Below are 20811 nucleotides of genomic sequence, written 5' to 3' on the forward strand. Positions count from 1 at the left end.
TGGAATAGTTGAGAGCATTTTTTGCCCATATCTCTCAACTATTTCATCCCATAACTCCTTAGTGGACTGCATTGATACTAGACTTCCTGCTATTTCTGGTTTCATGGTAGCCAACAGCCAAGACCTTACCATATAGTCACACCTTATCCACTTTTGCATCTCATCTCCTGCTTCCTTTGGCTTCTGGTGATTTCCTTCCAGAAAACTTAGTTTGTTTTTTTTCTCCAAGAGCAATCTTAATACTTCTACTCCAGTTAAGAAAATTATTTCCATCAAAGATGATGCTTCCTAGAGCAGTTGCAGCATTTTCATTGATTGCAACGAATAAAGGGTCCTTATAGGGATTGTTTGAGTGACTAGCTTTCTCTGTCATCTCAGAGTTACTTAGGATGAAAAGATAAGTTTTTTTTTGATAAAATCACTCTTGAAGAGAAACTTGAAATTCTCATATTAAGGATCTCTAAAGACCTTGCTCTGATACCATGAAGAGAACTTCAAGCTATCAAGGATTGTTTCTCTCTGTCAAGTTGATCAGAGGAGGTTTTGTATTAAAATTTCTCTCTTTGTTTCTTTACAAAGTGATAACAGCCTTCATGAACTAAGCTCCCTATATATACAAAAGCACACACTTTTACCCTAGTGCTCAGCTGTACAAAACAACAAACTACTCTTTGCTAAGCTGTACAAAATAACAAAGTAAATCATCCTAGGATCAGCAAAAAGAAAGATAGTGACAGGTTCCACTATCACCATACAAAAAACATGTGACTGCAGAATCAGAGAAGTATTTGCAGAATAATATGGACCACCATTTTCACAATATCCACAAACATCCTTGCCACACAAAGATATATAAAAGATTGGGTCACAAATTTCTACTCAATCCTTGGTCAAGAGCCTCGATGATGACATTAAATTTTTTCTCTCTATATCGTTACCTCTTATTTGATGTGCTAATACACTAACCAGCTACACTACAATGCTCACGTTGGTCTTTGTGGAGGAAAAAATCATTTAAAGATATACTATATTTCTATGTTTGAAGACTTCAAATTCACGACATTAAATAATTCGAGCGTATAGCCCGGTACAACAACTAGTTTCCATTTATATATCTTGAATGGTTCTTCTTTTATTCGTTGACTAGACATTCTAAACATAGTCATAACGTACAACATATCTACAATCGTTAATTTTAAAGTTGCAATTTCCTTTTGCAAAATCTATGATAACTTAATTTGTGAATTAAACTCATTCAAACCAGATTCCACTATAAGCAAGTTCATGTACGAAACTATACATAAAATCATTTTCGTAATCAATAACTTCATCAATATAGAATTGTGATCATATAAGAGATACCGGAGTCCTTAATATCAAGCAGTCAATGCAAATCACATTTATAATCTTATTACTTTTCACTATGATATCTTATTATTGCACAATACACACCATTGACAACATTATAGGTAAGAAAAATATTTTAAGATCTGAAAGCTCTAATATCATATTAATTTGGAGAAATATGCAATTAGGAACATCGAATAATAATGTAGATCCGAAATAATTACACCGAGGTGAATAATCAAAGCTTAAGGGATAAATCAAGGTTTGAAGCTTGAGTCTTGTCATAGTTTGAATCAATGCCATCAAGGAGAAGTAGATTTCCTTCATTTGGAAGAGCATTTCCACTAGTAACATTGCTTGATGACATTGTATGATCTCTTCCAGCACTTGACTTGTAAGAACTTAGATTATTTGTAATTGCATTATCCTCTTTTTCAGGTATCATTGAAGATTCTGCAATGCAATTAGGTTCATTCAATATTGTTTGAGTACTATTTTCCATCCTTAGTTTATCCGACGACGACGACGAATTCGTCATAAGTGTCGTCCTAGGCCACCCATCATGCGCAAAGCAATTAACAGGATTCAACCAAGAGGATTTATGAATCATAGATGGCTCCATTCTGATCCCAAGAGGTGAACGATAATTATATGGTCCAAAAAAAAAAGGCATGTTTTGTGTACCTGAAAAAGAATAGTATGGACGATTATAAGAAAAGTGATGACCAACATTCATCACTTGATCTAAACCTCCACTACTTCTCCTCTTAGCAAGGGCCCTCTCTTGTTTGTGAGCATTTTGGTGACCTCCTAAAGCTTGAGAAGTTGAAAACTCTTTTTTGCAATAATTACAAGTGAAAACTACCTTAGTTATTGTTTCTAAGGGATTTTCTTCTTGCATGGATTTATTGGGTGCACTAATTCTCATCATTGATGGTTTTTGGTTAAGATTAAGGCGGTTTTCGTCTACTTTTGACTCCATGCTTGAGCCTTCATTTGATAGCTTAAGATCAAGCATGACACCCTGCTGGGAATTTAAGGGTAAAGATTTAGACAAATTACACTCTTTTATAGAGATGATACCTTTCATTTTCTCTTCCTTTTGGTTGGATTCTCCTTTTTTGATGTTGTTATATATTGAGAAGAGAGTTCAAATATCTTACATATATAGATCGAAAGGATAGATTCTCTAGAGTAATAATGTACTATATGATGCCATAAAAGTAAACTTCTAAATAAAATTAAGAAAAGTTGAGACTTGTTGAAACTTGTCATCGCTCACTAATTGATTTAGATATAGTTTAAGCTATATCTTATTGTTTATGAAGTTGATCAAACGATACTAAGGGCCTGTTCTCTTCGGCATAAAACAGCTGGACTGAACTCAACTGAACTGAACTGAATTGAACTGAACTGAATCGAACTGAACTGAACTGAAATGAAATGAATAGTTGATATGTGAGAGTAAAAGTATTGTCAAGAGCTGAACCGAACTGAACTGATCTGAACTAAACTGAATTGAACTGAACTGAACTGAATTGAACTGAACTGAACTGAAAATAAGCTGGGGAGAACAGGCCCTAAGATAAAAATGTGAACCACGTGTAAAATACATTAAGTAAATTATATATCTTTATAATAATATTTTTCTATAAGAAGACAATTTAGCTAGCACCTTTAAATTTATTCTTAATGTGTGTAAGCATAGTATACATGCTATGATTCACAAAATGTGTTCAATTATTCAAATGTAGAAATAATGATTGACCTATAAATCTATAATATTACCAACTTTAAATTAGATTGGATATTGCCCATCTCAACTATTAAGATCTCTACCTCTGGGTACTTTACTCGATGTCTCGATAGCGATAGTAGGATGTATAGTCCATCTACATATATTATATAGTACTACGTACCTCTGTTTTCTATTTTTTGTAACGATTAGACATTTTTCCTCTCTACTTTATGTCAAATCGTTGTACATAATAAATAACAATAACGGAAGTAGTATTAGTGTTACAAAAACTAGAAGCTAGTAATAGCTGATAGTATTCAAAATTTAAGGAAGTAGTAATAATAAAAGTAAAAAGAGAAATAAGAGTACATCACATTATTGATTTTATTTTGTAATGCTTATACATATTTCTTGTAGATTCATTGTTTATGTACCCCATATCCAAAGTTTCCTAATATATGCTGAAGATTTAGTTCATAGTAGTATCACTTCAATTGCCAATTTGCCAATGTTTACTTTAGAGGGTCTATAATACTCTAATCATAATCTTTTATCTTTATATGGAGTTCACACTACGAAATATTTTACCATATTAGTGTATAAAACCAATGTAACTTGGCTAAATGATCATTTAAGTTTGTTGGACTTATCTAAACTCATCCAAATTCATTGGAACTAATCTAAATTTGAACGAACGCAATTTTAGAATTAAGTAAAATTTAATAGAATAGATTAGAACTTATCGTTGTAAGTTATCTAAAATATCAATCAAAATCTATTAAAACTTATTTTGATATAAGACTACCTTTTTTTGAAGGAATACATAAGACTACCTTAATATTTTTTATTTAAACAAATATTTTTTTTCAAGTCTCAACCATGATCAAAAAAATACTTTGTCCGTTTATAAATAAGTGAAATACTTCTCTTTTTTATGCGAGAGATTTGTGAGAGAAGTATTTCACTCTCAGAACGGGGAAGTATAACTTTCCTTAAGAATAGAAGCCTATAGAAACATTCATACAAGTCTTCATGATAAATGGATTTTTTTTTGAAGCATATAGAAGTGGAACATTATTATTACCTGGATCGTGAGTCACAACTCGACTAATCTAACAAATTGTAGTAGATTGAATCTTTTTTATAGAGAACTGGATCAGATTGAATTTTAGTTCTTGCAAGACTTGCGTGGACTTATAATGGTGGAGTCAGAATTCTCAAAGTGAGGGGACGAAGTACGGACGTCGGGCATTCGAATAATTTTTTTTTTAGAAAGAAACACTACAATACAAATTGTTTTATAAGTACTTAATGTTTTACATCCAAAAGTTGAGGGACACTGGCGTCTTAGCGTTCTAATAATAATATCTCGTATAGAAAGAATCCATCATATTCTGGGACTTCTTGGACAAGTCAGTAACCTGTTGGTCAATAGTGATAGTTGAGTTGCATTATATCACTATCCGACATTGAGCCTTGTGCATTGACTTGTTAGATTACACTAATCAAATCAGTTCGGCCTAAATTTTTGGTGGGTTGGGACATAATTTTTGACCCACTGTCAAGCACGGCCCTTTTTTTTGGCTTTAGGACGGACATTAGGCAATCAAAAAATGACTTTATAGTTTATTTTTTGGTCCAAAAAACCCGCTCTTTTTTGTCCGAAATAACGGGCTTTGGAAACAAAATTTTGGCCCGACCCATCCAACGGGAATTTTTTTAAAGCTGTGGCCGGACCCACTGTCAAGCACGGCCCTTTTTTTTGGCTTTAGGACGGACATTGGGCAATCAAAAAATGACTCTATAGTTTAATTTTTGGCCCAAAAAACCCGCTCTTTTTTGTCTGAAATAATGGGCTTTTGGAACAAAATTTTGGCCCGACCCATCCAACGGGAATTTTTTTAAAGCTGTGGCCGGACCCGCCTCGTGATCACCTCTAAGTTAAACTAACAACCTTATCTCTTTGTTTGTGCTTTCACAACATGAGTTTGCTATAGGGAAGTTAGATGCATGATCCACATATATCACTCTAGCCTCCTATCATTAAGTGTAAAGGTCGACTTATTTCGACGTGCAAGGTTATGAACATGTTCTTCAATTCCATCACCAAGAGCCTCTGCTTTTCTTCTCTTTCGAATTTGAATAATCTCATTATGTCATCAGCACTCAGCAGCATCAAACCCAGAGCAAGAATGCTCAGATTGATCTGGCAAAGAAAAGAGAGACAAATTGTTTGATTTTTCTAGGAGTTGTACCAGAGAAGGAATCTTTAATCATGTTGGATGAGTTCAGCATTTAATCATCAGGCCTCTTCTTACTATCCGAGGGGGGGGACATCTGTCCCCCTGCTGCCTCCGCACCTGTCGTTCTGGTGTTGGTTATTCCTCCTTATTTGGAGAAGATGTAATTAGTAAAGAATAAGAGAAAAAGAAAGAGAGAAATGAGAAATGAAGAAAAATTTATCGACAAATTATTTTGCGATAATTTGCATCATTAGTTTCTTAGTAACAGACTGATTATAAATATGTAATCAGATTGATAGTTAATAGATTTAAGAAATTGTAACATTGTAATATAGTTCATATATATATATAGAGAGAGAAACACTTTACATTTTGAGATATACCATCGAATATTAGTTTATATTTTATAAACACTTAGTGATTTGTTTTATTATAGCATAAGATATAATTGTTAGCCTATTTTTGTTTATACACGAAAGGGAAAATGAACACTAGTAGAATAATTGATTATTGCTACGGTTCCCAACCAAAACTACAACGATAGATGTTAACGAACAATTTTTCAAATTTAGTTGACTAGTTATATTGCTACGCTTTTTTGAAGAAACCGCAATAATACATTAAAATATTAATATTTTCATGTATTGCTGCAGTTTCTATAAGAAAAAATGCAGCAATAGAGAAACCCAATATTATATAATAGTGTTTAAAATCACACCCCTCTCACTAAACCCTAAATGTATTTCCCGCGCCTCCTCACATCTCTCAGACTCTCACTCTCTTCTCACGCCTCTCTCTCCTCTCACTCTCCTCTCACGCCTCTCTCTCTCTTCTCTCCCTCTCAATTCTTCGCCTCTCCTCTGCTCTCCTCTCCTCTCACCCTTTAACCGCCACCCAACGACGGCACAACAGCCTCTCCAACAACTAGCGCCGACAATTGGACGCCATCTCCTATAGTTGCCCTAACCACTAGCGCCGACGATTCTCAAGTCGCTGCTGCGAGGGAAGATGATTCTCTCGAGATTTGGCTTGTTTCTAACAGTTCGTTCGTTCGAGATTCCGACGATAGGTGTACTATTATGTTCCAGCGATAGGTCTTCCAGTTCGTTCGTCGTTCCAGTTCATTCGTTCCCATACGTCCCGACAAAACCACATCCCACGTCTTCCAGTCAATTCGTCGTTCCAGATCTAGTGATTGTTGTTAGTTTGTAATTGTTGTTATAATATTTTTGTAATTATTTGTGTACAAAATTTATATAATTGTTGTTATATTATTTTCAGATCTAGTGCTTTGTGGTATTACTATATTATAGTTGAAGTATATATTTTTTTTTTTTTTTTGGAGTTACATTCTTGTTCTTATGTTGGGTGATTTTTAGAATAATTGTTATAATTTCTTTTCAGATCTGGTTTTTTTGGTACTATAATTTTGATTTTTCTATAATCTGCCTCAAATATATTATAATAATATATTTCAATCTGTCTTTTTGTATTTTTTATGTTTTTGAATTTTGTATAATAATTTTTTGTCATTAGTTTCAATCGGTAATGTTTTATTTTCTTTCAACCTTTTTGTCTTTCAAATTTGATGGCAAAATGCAAAAAAAAAAAAAAAAATTACCTATTGCTACGGGTTTTGGCTAGGAACCGCAACAATCTTAATTGATGCGCGGTCAAAACCGCTGCAATAGACCACTTAATGACAATACGTGGCCCCATCACAGCACTACAAGTGACACTCTTCTGCTGTTGTAAAGTACATGGACCAGAAGCTGCTTGTATGGACTAAAATACATTTTTCTGAATAAAGAAGGGGAGTTTTATATACAGCAAATAAAAAGGCTAAATACAGCAAACTTGTTAAAAAGACTAACTTACCCTTTTTAAAATTTAACCCACCCTCAACAATTACCCACCCTCACCCACACCCTCACCTTCACCCACCCTCACGGCAAACAAAGAAAACGCCATTGACGATCAAAATTCGAAGCTCCAATTCCAGGTTTTCCTTTACTTCTCTTCATCATCCCCAATTTCTCTCTTCTTCTTTCTGGATTTCATTTTAGTTTTCTTTCATCAATTAATGTTAATTTCTGCTCGTTAATTGGAGTTTTAATTATTCTCCATGTGATAATTTTCTTGGTAGGAGAATGCTGTATTGATCTAATCTGTAAATTGTGCGACTTTTTTCATTTTGTTTGTTTGATAACTATGATCTTCTCTCTGTACATTACCTTTATTGATGGCCGAATTAGGATTTATGATTTGTTCTTATTTTGATTATTGTTATTTGGAGCAGATTATAGGTGTGTGATTACCTGAATTTAAGATGTATTGTTTAATTTCATGATGATTGACATTGGCTGTTTTAATGCTCCTCCTCACCTGCGAATCTGCAGCAGCAATAATCGCGAGACGACAGTGGTGCCGCGCCGACCCACGCAGACGACCCACCTCCTCTTCGTGCGACGCAACGACCACCATCATCCATCACCTAAGGTTAGTTTTCTTGAAATAACCTTTAATTATTTTCTTGTAGATTTGATTTGATTCTTGAATTGGGTGTTCTTTGATTGAGATTTTTGGTGATTGTTTGTTTGAAGAGAACTTATACTATTGAATTAGAGTATTTTTGCTGAATTACCTACTGAATTAGAGCATGTTTTATTGTTTGTTTACTGAATTAAATGGCACCATTTATTTGCATTTACAGCAACTACAAACTTCTGAATTCTGGAACTTGCAATTTACACTATTGCATCTATGCCATATAAACCTTTCCCAGTGTATATGCTAACTCATATTGAAAAAAACTAAAACTTCCACATAATTTGATATGCTAACTCATATTTACAGAACTGAAGTATCATATACCATAAGCTGCTATGTACTACGAAATTTGATAGTCATGAGATCAGTGATTGATTAATGAATTTGATAGTCATGAGATCACTAGTTGTAATGAATTCGGTGCACCCACTTATTAAAAAAATGTAGTAAGTTTGTCTCTATATATGAGGATATTTGTGGTTTGCTACTCCAAGCTAATGAAAGCAACAGTTAATGCACAACAACCTTTTTGCAAGGTATAGTAGTGGAATATCTCATGTTGGTGACTTGAGTTGGTAATAAGTAGGCCATATATTAGTACTACTGCATAGTTGTTATTATTATGTGCAATAAGACTTGAGAAACATTTACTTCTTTTAATTATAATTATGATGATATATCAGATGTCAAGTACTAGAGAAAGAGGTTGTATTAGCCAGAAAGATGGAAATAAAGGAAAAGGAAAGAGGCAATTACTTGACACTGAAGCACCACCGGAGAAAAATTATAGTGGTCGACTTGGAAAAAAAAATGACAGAACTCGAAAAGGTGTTACAATGTCTGCGAGAGCTAGGGCTGTGAAAGCTAGAGAAGAAGTTTTAGCCCCTACTAGTAAAAATGATCGAGAGAAAACTCATATGGAGGACTTTACTATCCCCAACTATGTTGATAATGATTCAGATGATAATATTTCTGAAGAAGAAGATATGTTGTTTAGTGATATTCTATTTCAGAGAGAACGTGAGGATGATGAGGATCGAGTTGATGATAATGGTGATGATACTGATGATGTAGAGGGTGATGACATAGGGGAGGAGGATGAGGAAGAACAAAACGTACACAAAACTGATGATTGGCAGTTGATTAGAGGGATAGATGGAGGACCTTCAAATCCCGATTTACTTACCGGTTTTCGCGCTCATGTTGCACACTACATATGGATTGGTCGGGTTAGATGCACATCTTCTAATGCTTTTCTTTTTTCTAATTTAATCCATTTATTCATTAATTCGTGTATATTAATAATAGTTTTTTCGTTCAATAGGATCGAGGTTTGTTGACATGCACAATCGAAGTGACCAGTTATCTTCGTGGACTATAGAACAAGATGATGTTAAACTTCTGCTTGCAAAAACACAATTAAAACATTTATCAACTTGTATGTTTGAGCACGTAAACCTGCCTCTGATTTCAGCTTTCGTTGAGAGATGGCATCCTGAAACAAATTCATTTCACATGCCATTTGGAGAAATGACCATCACTCTTCATGATGTATCTTATATACTCAATGTACCCGTAGTAGGTAACCTCTAATTACTGAGAATACAGGACCTGCGGTATCATTGATGAAAACCCACATGGCATCCCTCCTATATATGTCTATGGATGAAATAAATAAAATTGGAAGAAAGGTACCATAAAATTCAATGTTGTAAAATCTAACGTATCTAATCAAAATGTAAATCCAAAACATACTGCAATAGGATTTTTGTTATGGTTGGTTGGTGCTACATTGTTTGTAGACAAGACTCATAATGCAGTGAATGGACATTTTTTACCTTTTCTAATGAATTTAGAAGGGGTTAGTAGTTATGCCTGGGGTGCTGCAACTTTAGCTTATATATATCGTCAGCTCGGAAAGGCTTCACGATTTCAAACTAAGCAAATATGTGGTTGTTTGACATTACTTCAGGTAAGAAATATATGGTTATTGATTGAATTTTAATACATTTGAACTATATATTATCTTAAAGTATTTAAATTTTAATGATGTGTGTATTTGTTATTTGATTTAATAGGCATGGATATATGAATATTTTCCAAGATTTAGGCCAACGGAAAATGGGAATTGGGCGAAACAACCCCCATATGCTGCAAGATGGGTACCTGGAAAGATGAAAAAGACGAATGATGATTTACTAATTTATAGAGCTGCGTTAGATTGCGTGACGGTGGATGAGGTTAATCAAATACTTACTCTTTCATTTTATTAATTGTTTTTGTCATAAGTTTATAAATTACTTGTGTATTAACATATTTTATTTTATGTAAGTAGGTTACTTGGACCCCCTTTACAAGAGATCCGAGCAAAGATGTTCCAATTTCGCGATATTGTGGAATCATTCACTGTCGGACCATTACTGAGCCATACATGCCTATTCGAGTTTTAAGACAATTTGGATATGTTCAAGTGATACCTCCATGTCCTTTTATTCCTAATAAAGTGTATAGGGGATCCAATATACATAAATATAATTGTGTACATGATCCGATGATTACAAATTGGAGAACGTGGCAACAACATTTGATGCAACCTGGTATTCTTGGGTCTTTTCGTGCTCGTTTTACCACAGAGGTTGCTGATAATTATATAAGTTGGTTTAAGGATCGCACACATCCTAAAGTACAACATATCACAGGCCAACTCCGATGTCGCAACCTATCCCATTCAATGAGATGCCTGATAGAGCGGTATAAGAAATTATTTTAAATTTGTGTATTTATTTATGATGACATGAACTAAATAGAGGCAATATAATATGTGTATTTACGTCCCCATTTTGAAATGATGACAGCGCTTGCAATACTTGGGTGCACGTGCATATCCACTTCATCCAGAGATACGCGATAGGACTGATAAAGAGACATATTATCGATGCCTCAACGAGTTGACTATTGCTTTGGAAGATTTAATGCCTGAACTCGAAGACGATCGTCGTCGAAGAGGAGTCAGTCATGCATATGGTCATGGTGATAGTTTACATGGTAATTGATGATTGTATTTTTATTGTCTTAGTTAGTCGTTATGAAACTTAGTAGTTTTAAATATTAGTATTAGGGATTTATTCTTAAACATGTGTGTTTAATCTTATTTTTTTTTGTTCCATATGTTACCATCTTGATCATTTATTTGGTTGATGTCGCCACCTATATATTGAAGGTTAGAACTAAATCATTACTTGCAATTACAAACATGCTATATGCCAAACACATGAGACATTATTATATATCAAAGTGAAATAAACTAAAGTTGAGGGAGAACACAAACTTTAAACGCATTAATGGTGTAACTATGAAATGAAATGAAATCCTACTGCTTAAACCATGCCATGAGAAACTCAACCTATAAAAAAATTATGTTCTATCTAAAATGTTCCATTGATCAAACCTTTCCCGCAAATTGCTTTTCCAAAAACGAATCTCAGGGTTACAGTAATTATCCCATCCAGGATACAGCGTAGGCAACGGAGCACCATCATGCATAAGGAGGACTATAAAGTGACGATCAATAAGTCCCAGGTCGATGTGCAACATTGGAGGTTGACTCCCGCGTCGATATTCTAAAGGCAAGAACGTAAGACTGCCAAAAAGAGTATAACATGTGACAATTTTCTGATACCTAGTCGCAACCACAAACCCATGGTCTAACATACTCAACCACTTATCCTCTCGAGCAAAGGAATTGGGTTGGAACCAATCAAGCCCACGAAAGGATCTATCAAAACCAAATTGACCACCCAACATTTCAAAGTATAAATGCCGTTGGGAATTCATTTCCTCCAAGAGCTCATTCCTAACACGCATCCACTCATCTGGATTTCCATACTCATAATAAGCAATACATCTAAACCCGCAATTTCCATCGCCGATGACATCCACATATCCGTCAATGTAAGGGACAATAAACTGAGGTAGTCTTTTGTCATAAGTTTGAGTGTCTGATGATTTTGCCTCATTATAATCGCAATTATTATGTTCAGAATCTTGTTGAGAATAGGATGAATTGTTCTTTGTACTTGATTTAGTTTTCTTATTTGCCCACTCCCAACTAGATAAGTTTCTCTTAGTAGGATTGTGCTTTGGTCGACCTTTGTGACTCCTTTGTTTGGGCTCTTCAATATCAGTCGATTGGGGATGAATCATATTATGGATGCATTCTGCATAATACATTTGTTGCCTATCTGATTCTTTGCGCAGTTCATCCATCATTTCACTCAATAATTGTGATCCAGTTGCTTTCTCTTGTGTGATTAGATTGCATGTTACACCTTCCATATGAAGAGTTCTCCAAAAGACATGAACATCAAGAGGATCAATGGGTCTATGTTCAATGACCATTATACCCATCTCATGAGCACACGGCAAACCAAAGCTAGATCTCAACACACATCCACATTTCACAGCATCCACACCTATAGTAGACCCTCGAGTCTTAAATTCTTCATCCAGCAGCTGAATGGCTTTGTGGGAAACACGACCAGCTAATCGACGGAATAATGAGAATGATGTAATGTGAAGGTGAACCGTTCGGGACCTCTCAAACTCTCGTTGAATCTCATTGAATTGTAGTTCTACAAGATCATGAATTTGGGGTAACAACAAATAAAAACTCCCTGTTGCTGTTCCCAACCAACGCTTCAATTGAGAATGTGCACCCTCAACCCTGTTATGAAACAGAAAATAAGTAAATTATATTGAAAAATCAAATAACGTTTTCACAAGTGCAAAAAATATCAAGTTCAACTATTGAAGGGCAACAAATTAGTGTTTTTTTTTTTTTATGTTAATACTTATACATACCTATTTGTTGTCTCCGCACCAAAGTGTAAAGCATGTTTTGTCCATCGGGTGACAAACTTCTTTCGGTATGGCTCTAACCATGTCATATTTACATAAGATAACATTGCAGGTAAACGAAACCACTTCTTGTATAATTGCTCCACATGTGAATAATACTCATCTCGTGTCCTTGCTCGAACAATTTTGTGCCACCTTGCACTGAAGGCGGGACAATATGTTTTACATTTTAGTAAATTAGTAAGGTATCGTTCAACATCCATTGCAATATGTCGTCTACATAAAAGGCGTCTAGAATGAGGAAATACAATCTTAATAGCTTTCATGAGTGCCAACTCCCTATCTGTAACAATCACTCCTGGCTCTTGGCATCGGCCAAACAACATCTTTAATTGTTGTACCACCCACAAGAAACTCCCTGTTGTCTCATCCTTCATGAAAGCAAAACCGACATGAAAATTCTGGCCAGTTGGTGATACACCTATCACTTCCAAAAGAGGCATCTCAAACCGATTTGTCTTGTAGGTTGCATCTAATATTAATACATAAGGAAATAAACGCAGTAGATCAGTTGTTTTCGGGTGTGCAAAGAGTACATCACTTAGAACATTCGTGCCTTCCTCCCTTCTGTGCCACTGAAAATAATTATAATCTTTTAGCATCTTGAAAAAGAATTGCATCGGTGAAAAAGAACCCATCATACTCCTCTTCAACTTCTGCAAAGCATTGTTAATGTGTTTGATTGAGCTGTTATTTTGAGGGTTCTCTTTCTTCAACAAATTGAGTATTTGCTTGCTTTTCATATTCGATTGACGATACGTACCAATTTTTGCAAATTCTTCTCTCGTTAATTTTGCAACCGAAGTATGCCACTTATTATACTTACCTACTTTGTGGTTGTGTTTGCTCCTCCATTCATTTACAAAAACCTTCCAAACACCTTCCTCTACTTGAGCACCCACAACTTGAAAAGGACACTGATTTTTTTTTGTTCCCGTTCCTTTCCTCCTATTACGATTCTCTTTCAAAGATATAAATTTTCTATAAGGACCACCCCTTTCACATCTCAAATACACACGGTTGCTAAAAGAATTCTGCACATAAAACCAAATCTTACACTCCTTTCCGATTTCTCTCACCCATTCCTCCAACTCTTGACGATTCTTAAAACTTTGATCGGTTTTAAAATAATGACTAGTGTCTGGACTCTCGTCTCCGCTGCTATCCTGAGTGAACATGTAAATCACTGTCAGTAATATCTAATATACAAAATGATCATACTATTAGGGGGTCATCTATCGCAACTTATCTAAAAAAAGTTGAAATGACCCCCCTTGGGGGGGTCATCTATGACAAATGACCCCCCTTGGGGGGGTCATCTATGACAAATGACCCCCCCAAGGGAGGGGTCATCTATGACAAATGACCCCCCTTGGGGGGGGTCATCTATGACAAATGACCCCCCAAGGGGGGGGTCATCTATGACAAATGACCCCCCTTTGGGGGGGTCATCTATGATAAATGACCCCCCTTGGGGGGGGTCATCTATGATAAATGACCCCCCCAAATAGAGGGTTATCTATTCACTGGGTTCATATTAGTTTTTTTTACGCATGCATATACTCACATTTCACCATATAATGTCTTGATTTATCAATATTAAACGTATATCTAAAGTTCTTAACATATCATGTGGTAACTTAATAACTAAATGACTACTACGTGAAGAATTTCACTCTAAATTCAACAGAAGGTATTAAATACTCATATTGTGACCCTTGTTGTCACTCACCTGGCCTATACAAAATCTTCAAAATTTCAAAGAATGTAGACATGCATGGGTAGCTTGACGTGCCAATATTTACACTATTCCATCTATGCCATATAAACCTTTCCCAGTGTATACTTGTAGTTTTTATTAATTAGGATAAGTCCCATATTCTCTTCACCTACTCAAATACACATAAACTTTTCATATATGGATTTCACATGGGATCCATATTATAATACATATAATCGCAGTCTGAAACATATAAAATATAACCTACTACTTTGAATAATATAATAATAAATTAAAAATTTAAACGATTGAGTACTCACCGAACTATTGGTATTATTATCTATTAACGCGACCTCCATAGTTGCAGCGACTAAAAATTTGCTTTGGGATGAGTAATAATCGTGAAATTATATTGTGAAATTTAACTTATAGTAAACAATATAAACGATAAGTTTCTTTACAAATCTATATCGTGTAGCTTATCATCTGAATAGATAATTTAGTGTTTGTTGAGTTGAAGTATTTTGATCTCAACTAAAAAGATAAGAAGAAAAAAATAGGATAAATGATTTTTTTTTTTAAAAAATCTTCCTTCCACTCCATGTGAAATTGCCGAAATCTTAGTATAATATGTGGAAGAACATGGATACCAATATACCATGCAAGCTGTGTGAGAAGACTGATAACTTGACATACCCAGATACCTCCAATATGTAAAACGGAACTTGGCCCCCAAGTAGTCAGCATGAGATTGATCCTTGACAGTAACCTACATTCGCACATCATGTTGTTTTTTTTAATTATCTAAACAAAATTATAATTAACCATGGTTAAGTTAAATATACTTTTAGATGCTGTATTTAGCCTTTTTTTTTGCTGTATATAGTACTTATGATAAAGAAAGGTGTACTAGCCCTTCTTATGGCCCAATATATACATAGGCCTAGTAAACACAAAAAACACCTTTTTGTAAAGGGTGATGTGTACTCTCCAATCAGTGACCGCCACGTGTCATAGCATTATTGATTAGCCAATCAAATGCTCCCAACTTAGGGTGACATCAAGGTATAGTAGTCATTTCAGACACTATAAATAGTCCTTGAAATCAGGGGAAATGTACGTTTTTTCACGGCATAGTATTGTTATTCTGTCATAAATTCTCCTTCTCTTTACTTTCTCTCTCTAAAAGTTTCCTTTACACTCCTGATACCTGACTTAAGCTTCGGAGGGGGAAATACCACCCAAACCTCCAGGGTGGGTGTAACACCCCGATAATTCTCTTTTCTAGAAAATACTTTTATAATAAACTTTAGAGAATTACCCAGGCATTATCGACTGTGTGATAACGTTTCGGCTTACTCAGAATTTTGCAGCGGAAAACAACTTCTAAAACAACTTTATTAAAACTTATGAAACCAATAACAATGTCAGAACTAAAAACACACCAACTTAACTATTGTCTGAAAACATCAGTTCCTATGAAAACAACTTAAATGATACTAGTAATACAAGAGTCTCTCCATTCCAGATTCCCAATGAGATGCATCTGCGAACCTGTAATGTCAATGTTGTCTTGACTCTGCTCCCCGAAGGATCACCACAGATCAATAGGCAAAGCCATGATCACAAACACAACAAGCACGTAATCAGCAAAGCTGAGTACTACATATCAGACATAAATAATCCTAAACATGATACTACAAAATAACATGCAGGAAAAATAATACATAAGTATATAATAATCTGCAGACAACTTTTACTGAACTAAACTTAAACCAACTTTTTATCACTTAAATGGAATAGTTATTAGGACGAGTTGTCTTGCCTACTAAGATGAAATGCGGGGGCGACTCCGCATTTCAGAGTGACCTGCGATATCAAATAAAGAGGGATGGTGATCAATCCATTCCTAGAAAAGCTATGGCACGCTCACCATAACCCCAACCCTTATGTCCAACTCTAGACGTGCACCAGTCTAAAGTCTATAACCTATTCTCGTTTCACTTTACGTTGAATATATTTTATTACTTGTGTTGACACCAACCAAGCAAATAACACATAATTAATAATCACAACATCATAACAGAATTCCTTTTTATCTTTGGATTAACAAGTGATCACAACTTATCAACCAAGACTCCTTTACTTCCTTTTTAACCTTTACCAACTTACTTGTTGAACCTAGCCAACAATAAACTTTACCTTTATATAGGTAGAACTTGAACTTACCAAATAAGGTCCACGGTCCTCTATAGATAATAATAATACTCAAGAATCCATGTAAAACATGATTCATCTAACTTAATTAATTCACTCACGAATTAATAAATAAACTTGACTTATCCTGCTTGCATCTAACTTCCATACAAACATTTATAATCATAAACACTTCTAGTTTACATGTAGCACACAGGCAAATAACATGTAAAACAATTCCAGTAATCATATATATGAACAAATAGAGTCCTATACATGATACTAATAAATAAAATATCTTAGAGCATGCTTCTAAATCACATAGCACGTAGACAATGTACGTACCTTGTATAAACAAATCGGTAGGCCACTTTTACTCGCTAAAAGTCTCCTACTACGAAATCTCCGCCTAGAAAATAAAGTAATGAAAATTAATAACTTGAACTAAAAATTCCAGCAACTTTAAAACGATCAAAACCCCCCTTACAACGTATTTTAAAATCGTTTTTACGTACCAAACTTACGTTATTTTTAATTCCTAGTATAGTATGACTATTCTAGTAATTAAAAATCCTTGAAAACTCCCTAAATACTTCTTTTCTGAAATTACAGCACTTATAAACTTTAATAAATCTTCTGAAAATATATTCAATACATATAAAATTATATACTAACCAAATCTCATGATTTATACTTTGTATATATAGTTTCTAGTAATTAAAAACCCTAAAAACTATAAATTTCATGATAAAAACTAAAATAAACTTAACATATAAAATCTGGAATTTATTATACTAATAAACATAATGGCCGAAATATTTTTAGGCATATAAAACAGTAATTTAAATCATAAACATGCTAATTATTAATAAAATAACATAAAAACTAGTACTTTAATGGAATCTTAGAGAGGAAGAAAGAAAAACAACCAACAACAAGGAGGAAGAGGGGCGCCGGACAGCACAGCAGCACGGCAGCAGGGATTTTCGGCTCAAACAAATATTTGTGACATTTCTTGTTGAACAAGAAACGTTACTTGAAGAAGAAGAAACGAACTTTTGAAGGAAACTCGAAGAACGACGCACAAAGGAGGAGAGAGAAAGTGTGCCGAGTGAAGAGTGAAGAATCACGTGGAAGGAGGAGAGAAAAATAAAGTGTGTAGGGTAAAATTTGGGTTTATTAGGATATTTATATAGAGGCTTTTACTTTTGGGCTTAGGAAAAGAGATTTTAATTAATGAAACTTTGATGACTAAGTGGGCTGTGAGGGAGTGGGTTGTGATGGGGTGGGTTGTAATGGAGTGGGTTCTGTGGGGGTGGGCTCTTCTTGGGTGGGTTGTGATGGTGTGGGTTTTGTGGGGGTTGTTTGTTGTTTAGGGGTTGTTTGTTGTTTAGGTACATTCTTCTTCTTGGGCCTTGGTGTGAGTTTTTTCTTCTTAGGGGTTTGGGGTTTAGTTGTTGTTGTCTTCTTCCTAGGTGTTGTTCTTTTTGGGGTCTCTTTTTCTTGGGTGGGTTGTTCTGTGGTGGGTTGTTCTTGGGTTTTAGGCTCAGGTTCTGGTTGAGAAGTGCCAGGGAAGACTTCATCAGCTTCTTGGGTTGAATACACCCTCATGTACTCAACCTCATCATTGTCTACTGAAAATACATGAACCTCCACAACAACACAGAAACCCTTAGCATACAACCTCTCTTCCTCCAATCTCCTCTGCTCCTCCTCTTCCTCTGTCTTATAATCTCCTCTTCCCTCTCCCTTTGTAAAATCTCCTGCACTCTCCTAATATTCTCAAGCTTTTCCCTCTCTTCCTGATCCTTCTTTGCAAGAACAGACCTAAAAATTTGGCAAGGGCTTATAATCTCCTCTACCCATACCTCAATGGTATCCTTGCCCAAGCCCCACACCCAAACATTCATCAAATCAAAATCAGTCCTGAACTCTGTTTTCTTCTTAGTCCTAGGGTTTTGAACTAACAACTTAAACAGTTTAGGCAAATACACATTTTGCTTCACTGATTTCTCAAGAAAATCCTCAAATAAACCCATCATATGACACAAATCAGTGTCCTCCATCCTAACATCAAAATCATGGGTACTGTAATGTACCAATAACCACACAGCAGCCATCCTAATAACAAGATAAACTCCACATCAAATACAAAGTAAATTAAAATTTCAAAAATCTTGAAAAAAAATACAGTTACAATAAAAATCTAACCCTAACATCACACAATAACACATACAAAACATTATACATGCAACTATCAGATGTTAACCAAGTTTTAAAACATTTTAGAATGAAGAACAGTAAGTAAAATTTTACCTTTTGAAGAATTTGAACCGTTGTTTAAAAATTTTTCAGTTCTTCGCGATTCCAGGAACTCTTGCTTTTTCTTCACTCTTTTCTTCAAATTTTTGCACTCCAAACACAATCGCACAAAAAAACTCGCAAATGCGCAACTACTAAATCAAGATTTTTCTTCAAAGCCTCGAGTTTTAGGGTTCCATGGATGACCAAGAACAGAGGAAGGAAGTTGATGGGGTGAAATTTTTTCGAACTGAGTTGAAGATGCCTGACAGGGGGGTGTCATTATGGCGCCACAAAATAATGGCATTTTTGTAAATAAGCACTAACGGAACACTAACGTCCGTTATCTGTAAGGGCATTTAATGTTAATAAACAGTAACTGAGGGGTACCCGGTGTATTTTCAGAAGTGCGAGGGTACCCCGTGAATTTTGTGAAAACTCGGGGGCATTTGGTGAAAAAACCAAAAAATTTACTATTTATATATTTGCCTATACATAACTTTCACCACTAATATATCTAATGGTCTTGTTTTGATTTCATAAAGCACTAGTAGAAAATCAAAAATTGATTCACATTTATTGCTAACAAGTGAGAAATTGGCACATATAAAAAATTTATGACTAAAGTAGTAGAACTCATTAATTCTCACTCCACTTTCATTTACTTGAAGGTATTAGAATGCATTAACTCCTTATCTCTCACTCTACTTTCATCTCTCACTTGTTACTTGTATTAACTACCCAATTACATATTGTGTACGGTTATTTCACCAAATACCCCCGACAAATCAACAAATTCACAATATACCCTTAATGTTCCAGAAATGCACCATATACCCTTAAGTTTTCGAAAACGTTCACCAAATACCTTTTTCTTAACTGTCGTTATCTCACCGCGAAAATCCGACAACCCAGCGCGAAAAACCGACCACCCTGCGCAAAAATCTAATCCACCCCCGCAAAAATTCCCCACCTTGCGCAAAAATCCGACCACCCTGCACGAGCAGTTGATGTGATGGTGAACGAAGAGGGGGAGGGGGAGAGGGGAGAGGGAGGGATGCTACCGGGGAGGGGGGAGGCCAGCTGTGGAAGGGAGGGGGATGCAGCGGTGGAGGGGGAAGGGGTGGGGGTGTTGGGCCTGGGGTGGAGGGGTGTTGGCTGGGTTAGGGTTTGGGGTAAAGGTAAGGTTAGATTAGGGTTAGGGTTAGATTAGAATTAGGCTTTAGGGTTAATAATGGCAAAATTGTAAATAAAGCTAACGGTGACTTAACGACAGTTAGAAAAAGGGTATTTGGTGAACGTTTTCAAAAACTTAGGGGTATATGGTGCATTTTTGGAACATTGAGGGTATATTGTGAATTTGTTGATTTGTCGGGGCTATTTGGTGAAAAGACCGTATTATGTATTATTATAAAGGAGGGAGAAAAAAAATAAAGAGAAAAAAATCTCAAAGTTTTGCAAGTAGTTGAAACATGGAATCAATAGCTGATTTAAATTGACTGACAAGATGAGAACAAAGAATATGGAGATTACTCGGGCAAAAATTGCAGATGAAATATGGTTGGATGTTGGTGAAGAAAACGTATTGATTGAAGAGGATGATGTAGAAGATGAAGAAAGATACTACGATGAAGAAAGATACTCCGGTGATGATAATGAAACAATCAATTGATAACATTTATATCTTTTATTGTTATTAGTAACGAAAACATGTTATCTCTAGTTATTTAAAGGCGAATTGCAAAATATTGTAATTATAATGATTATTATTGTTAACCTCATTTGACCATGATAACAAT

The 20811-nt window shown here is 35.2% G+C and overlaps 3 protein-coding genes across 3 annotated transcripts; 1 reads left to right on the forward strand and 2 right to left on the reverse strand.

Annotated features, from left to right (window-relative positions):
* Positions 1-1585: 1585 nt before the first annotated feature.
* LOC104887623 (zinc finger protein 1-like) lies at positions 1586-2437 on the reverse strand. Its single transcript, XM_010672294.2, has one exon. The coding sequence runs from the start codon at positions 2435-2437 to the stop codon at positions 1586-1588; it is 852 nt and encodes a 283-aa protein (XP_010670596.2).
* A 3601-nt stretch (positions 2438-6038) lies between these two features.
* On the forward strand, positions 6039-9259 carry LOC125494651 (chromatin-remodeling ATPase INO80-like). Its single transcript, XM_048638296.2, has 4 exons — positions 6039-7330; positions 7628-7827; positions 8562-9107; positions 9203-9259. The coding sequence occupies exons 2-4, from the start codon at positions 7675-7677 to the stop codon at positions 9257-9259; spliced, it is 756 nt and encodes a 251-aa protein (XP_048494253.2). The 5' UTR covers positions 6039-7330; positions 7628-7674.
* Positions 9260-11292: 2033 nt separating this feature from the next.
* On the reverse strand, positions 11293-18831 carry LOC125494652 (uncharacterized). Its single transcript, XM_048638297.1, has 4 exons — positions 18580-18831; positions 15174-15284; positions 12739-13961; positions 11293-12601 (listed from the first exon to the last, which is right to left on the reverse strand). The coding sequence occupies exons 1-4, from the start codon at positions 18829-18831 to the stop codon at positions 11293-11295; spliced, it is 2895 nt and encodes a 964-aa protein (XP_048494254.1).
* Positions 18832-20811: the final 1980 nt, after the last annotated feature.

Source organism: Beta vulgaris, chromosome 2 (assembly GCF_026745355.1).
Source record: "Beta vulgaris subsp. vulgaris cultivar EL10 chromosome 2, EL10.2, whole genome shotgun sequence".
Classification (NCBI taxonomy): Eukaryota; Viridiplantae; Streptophyta; class Magnoliopsida; order Caryophyllales; family Amaranthaceae; genus Beta; species Beta vulgaris.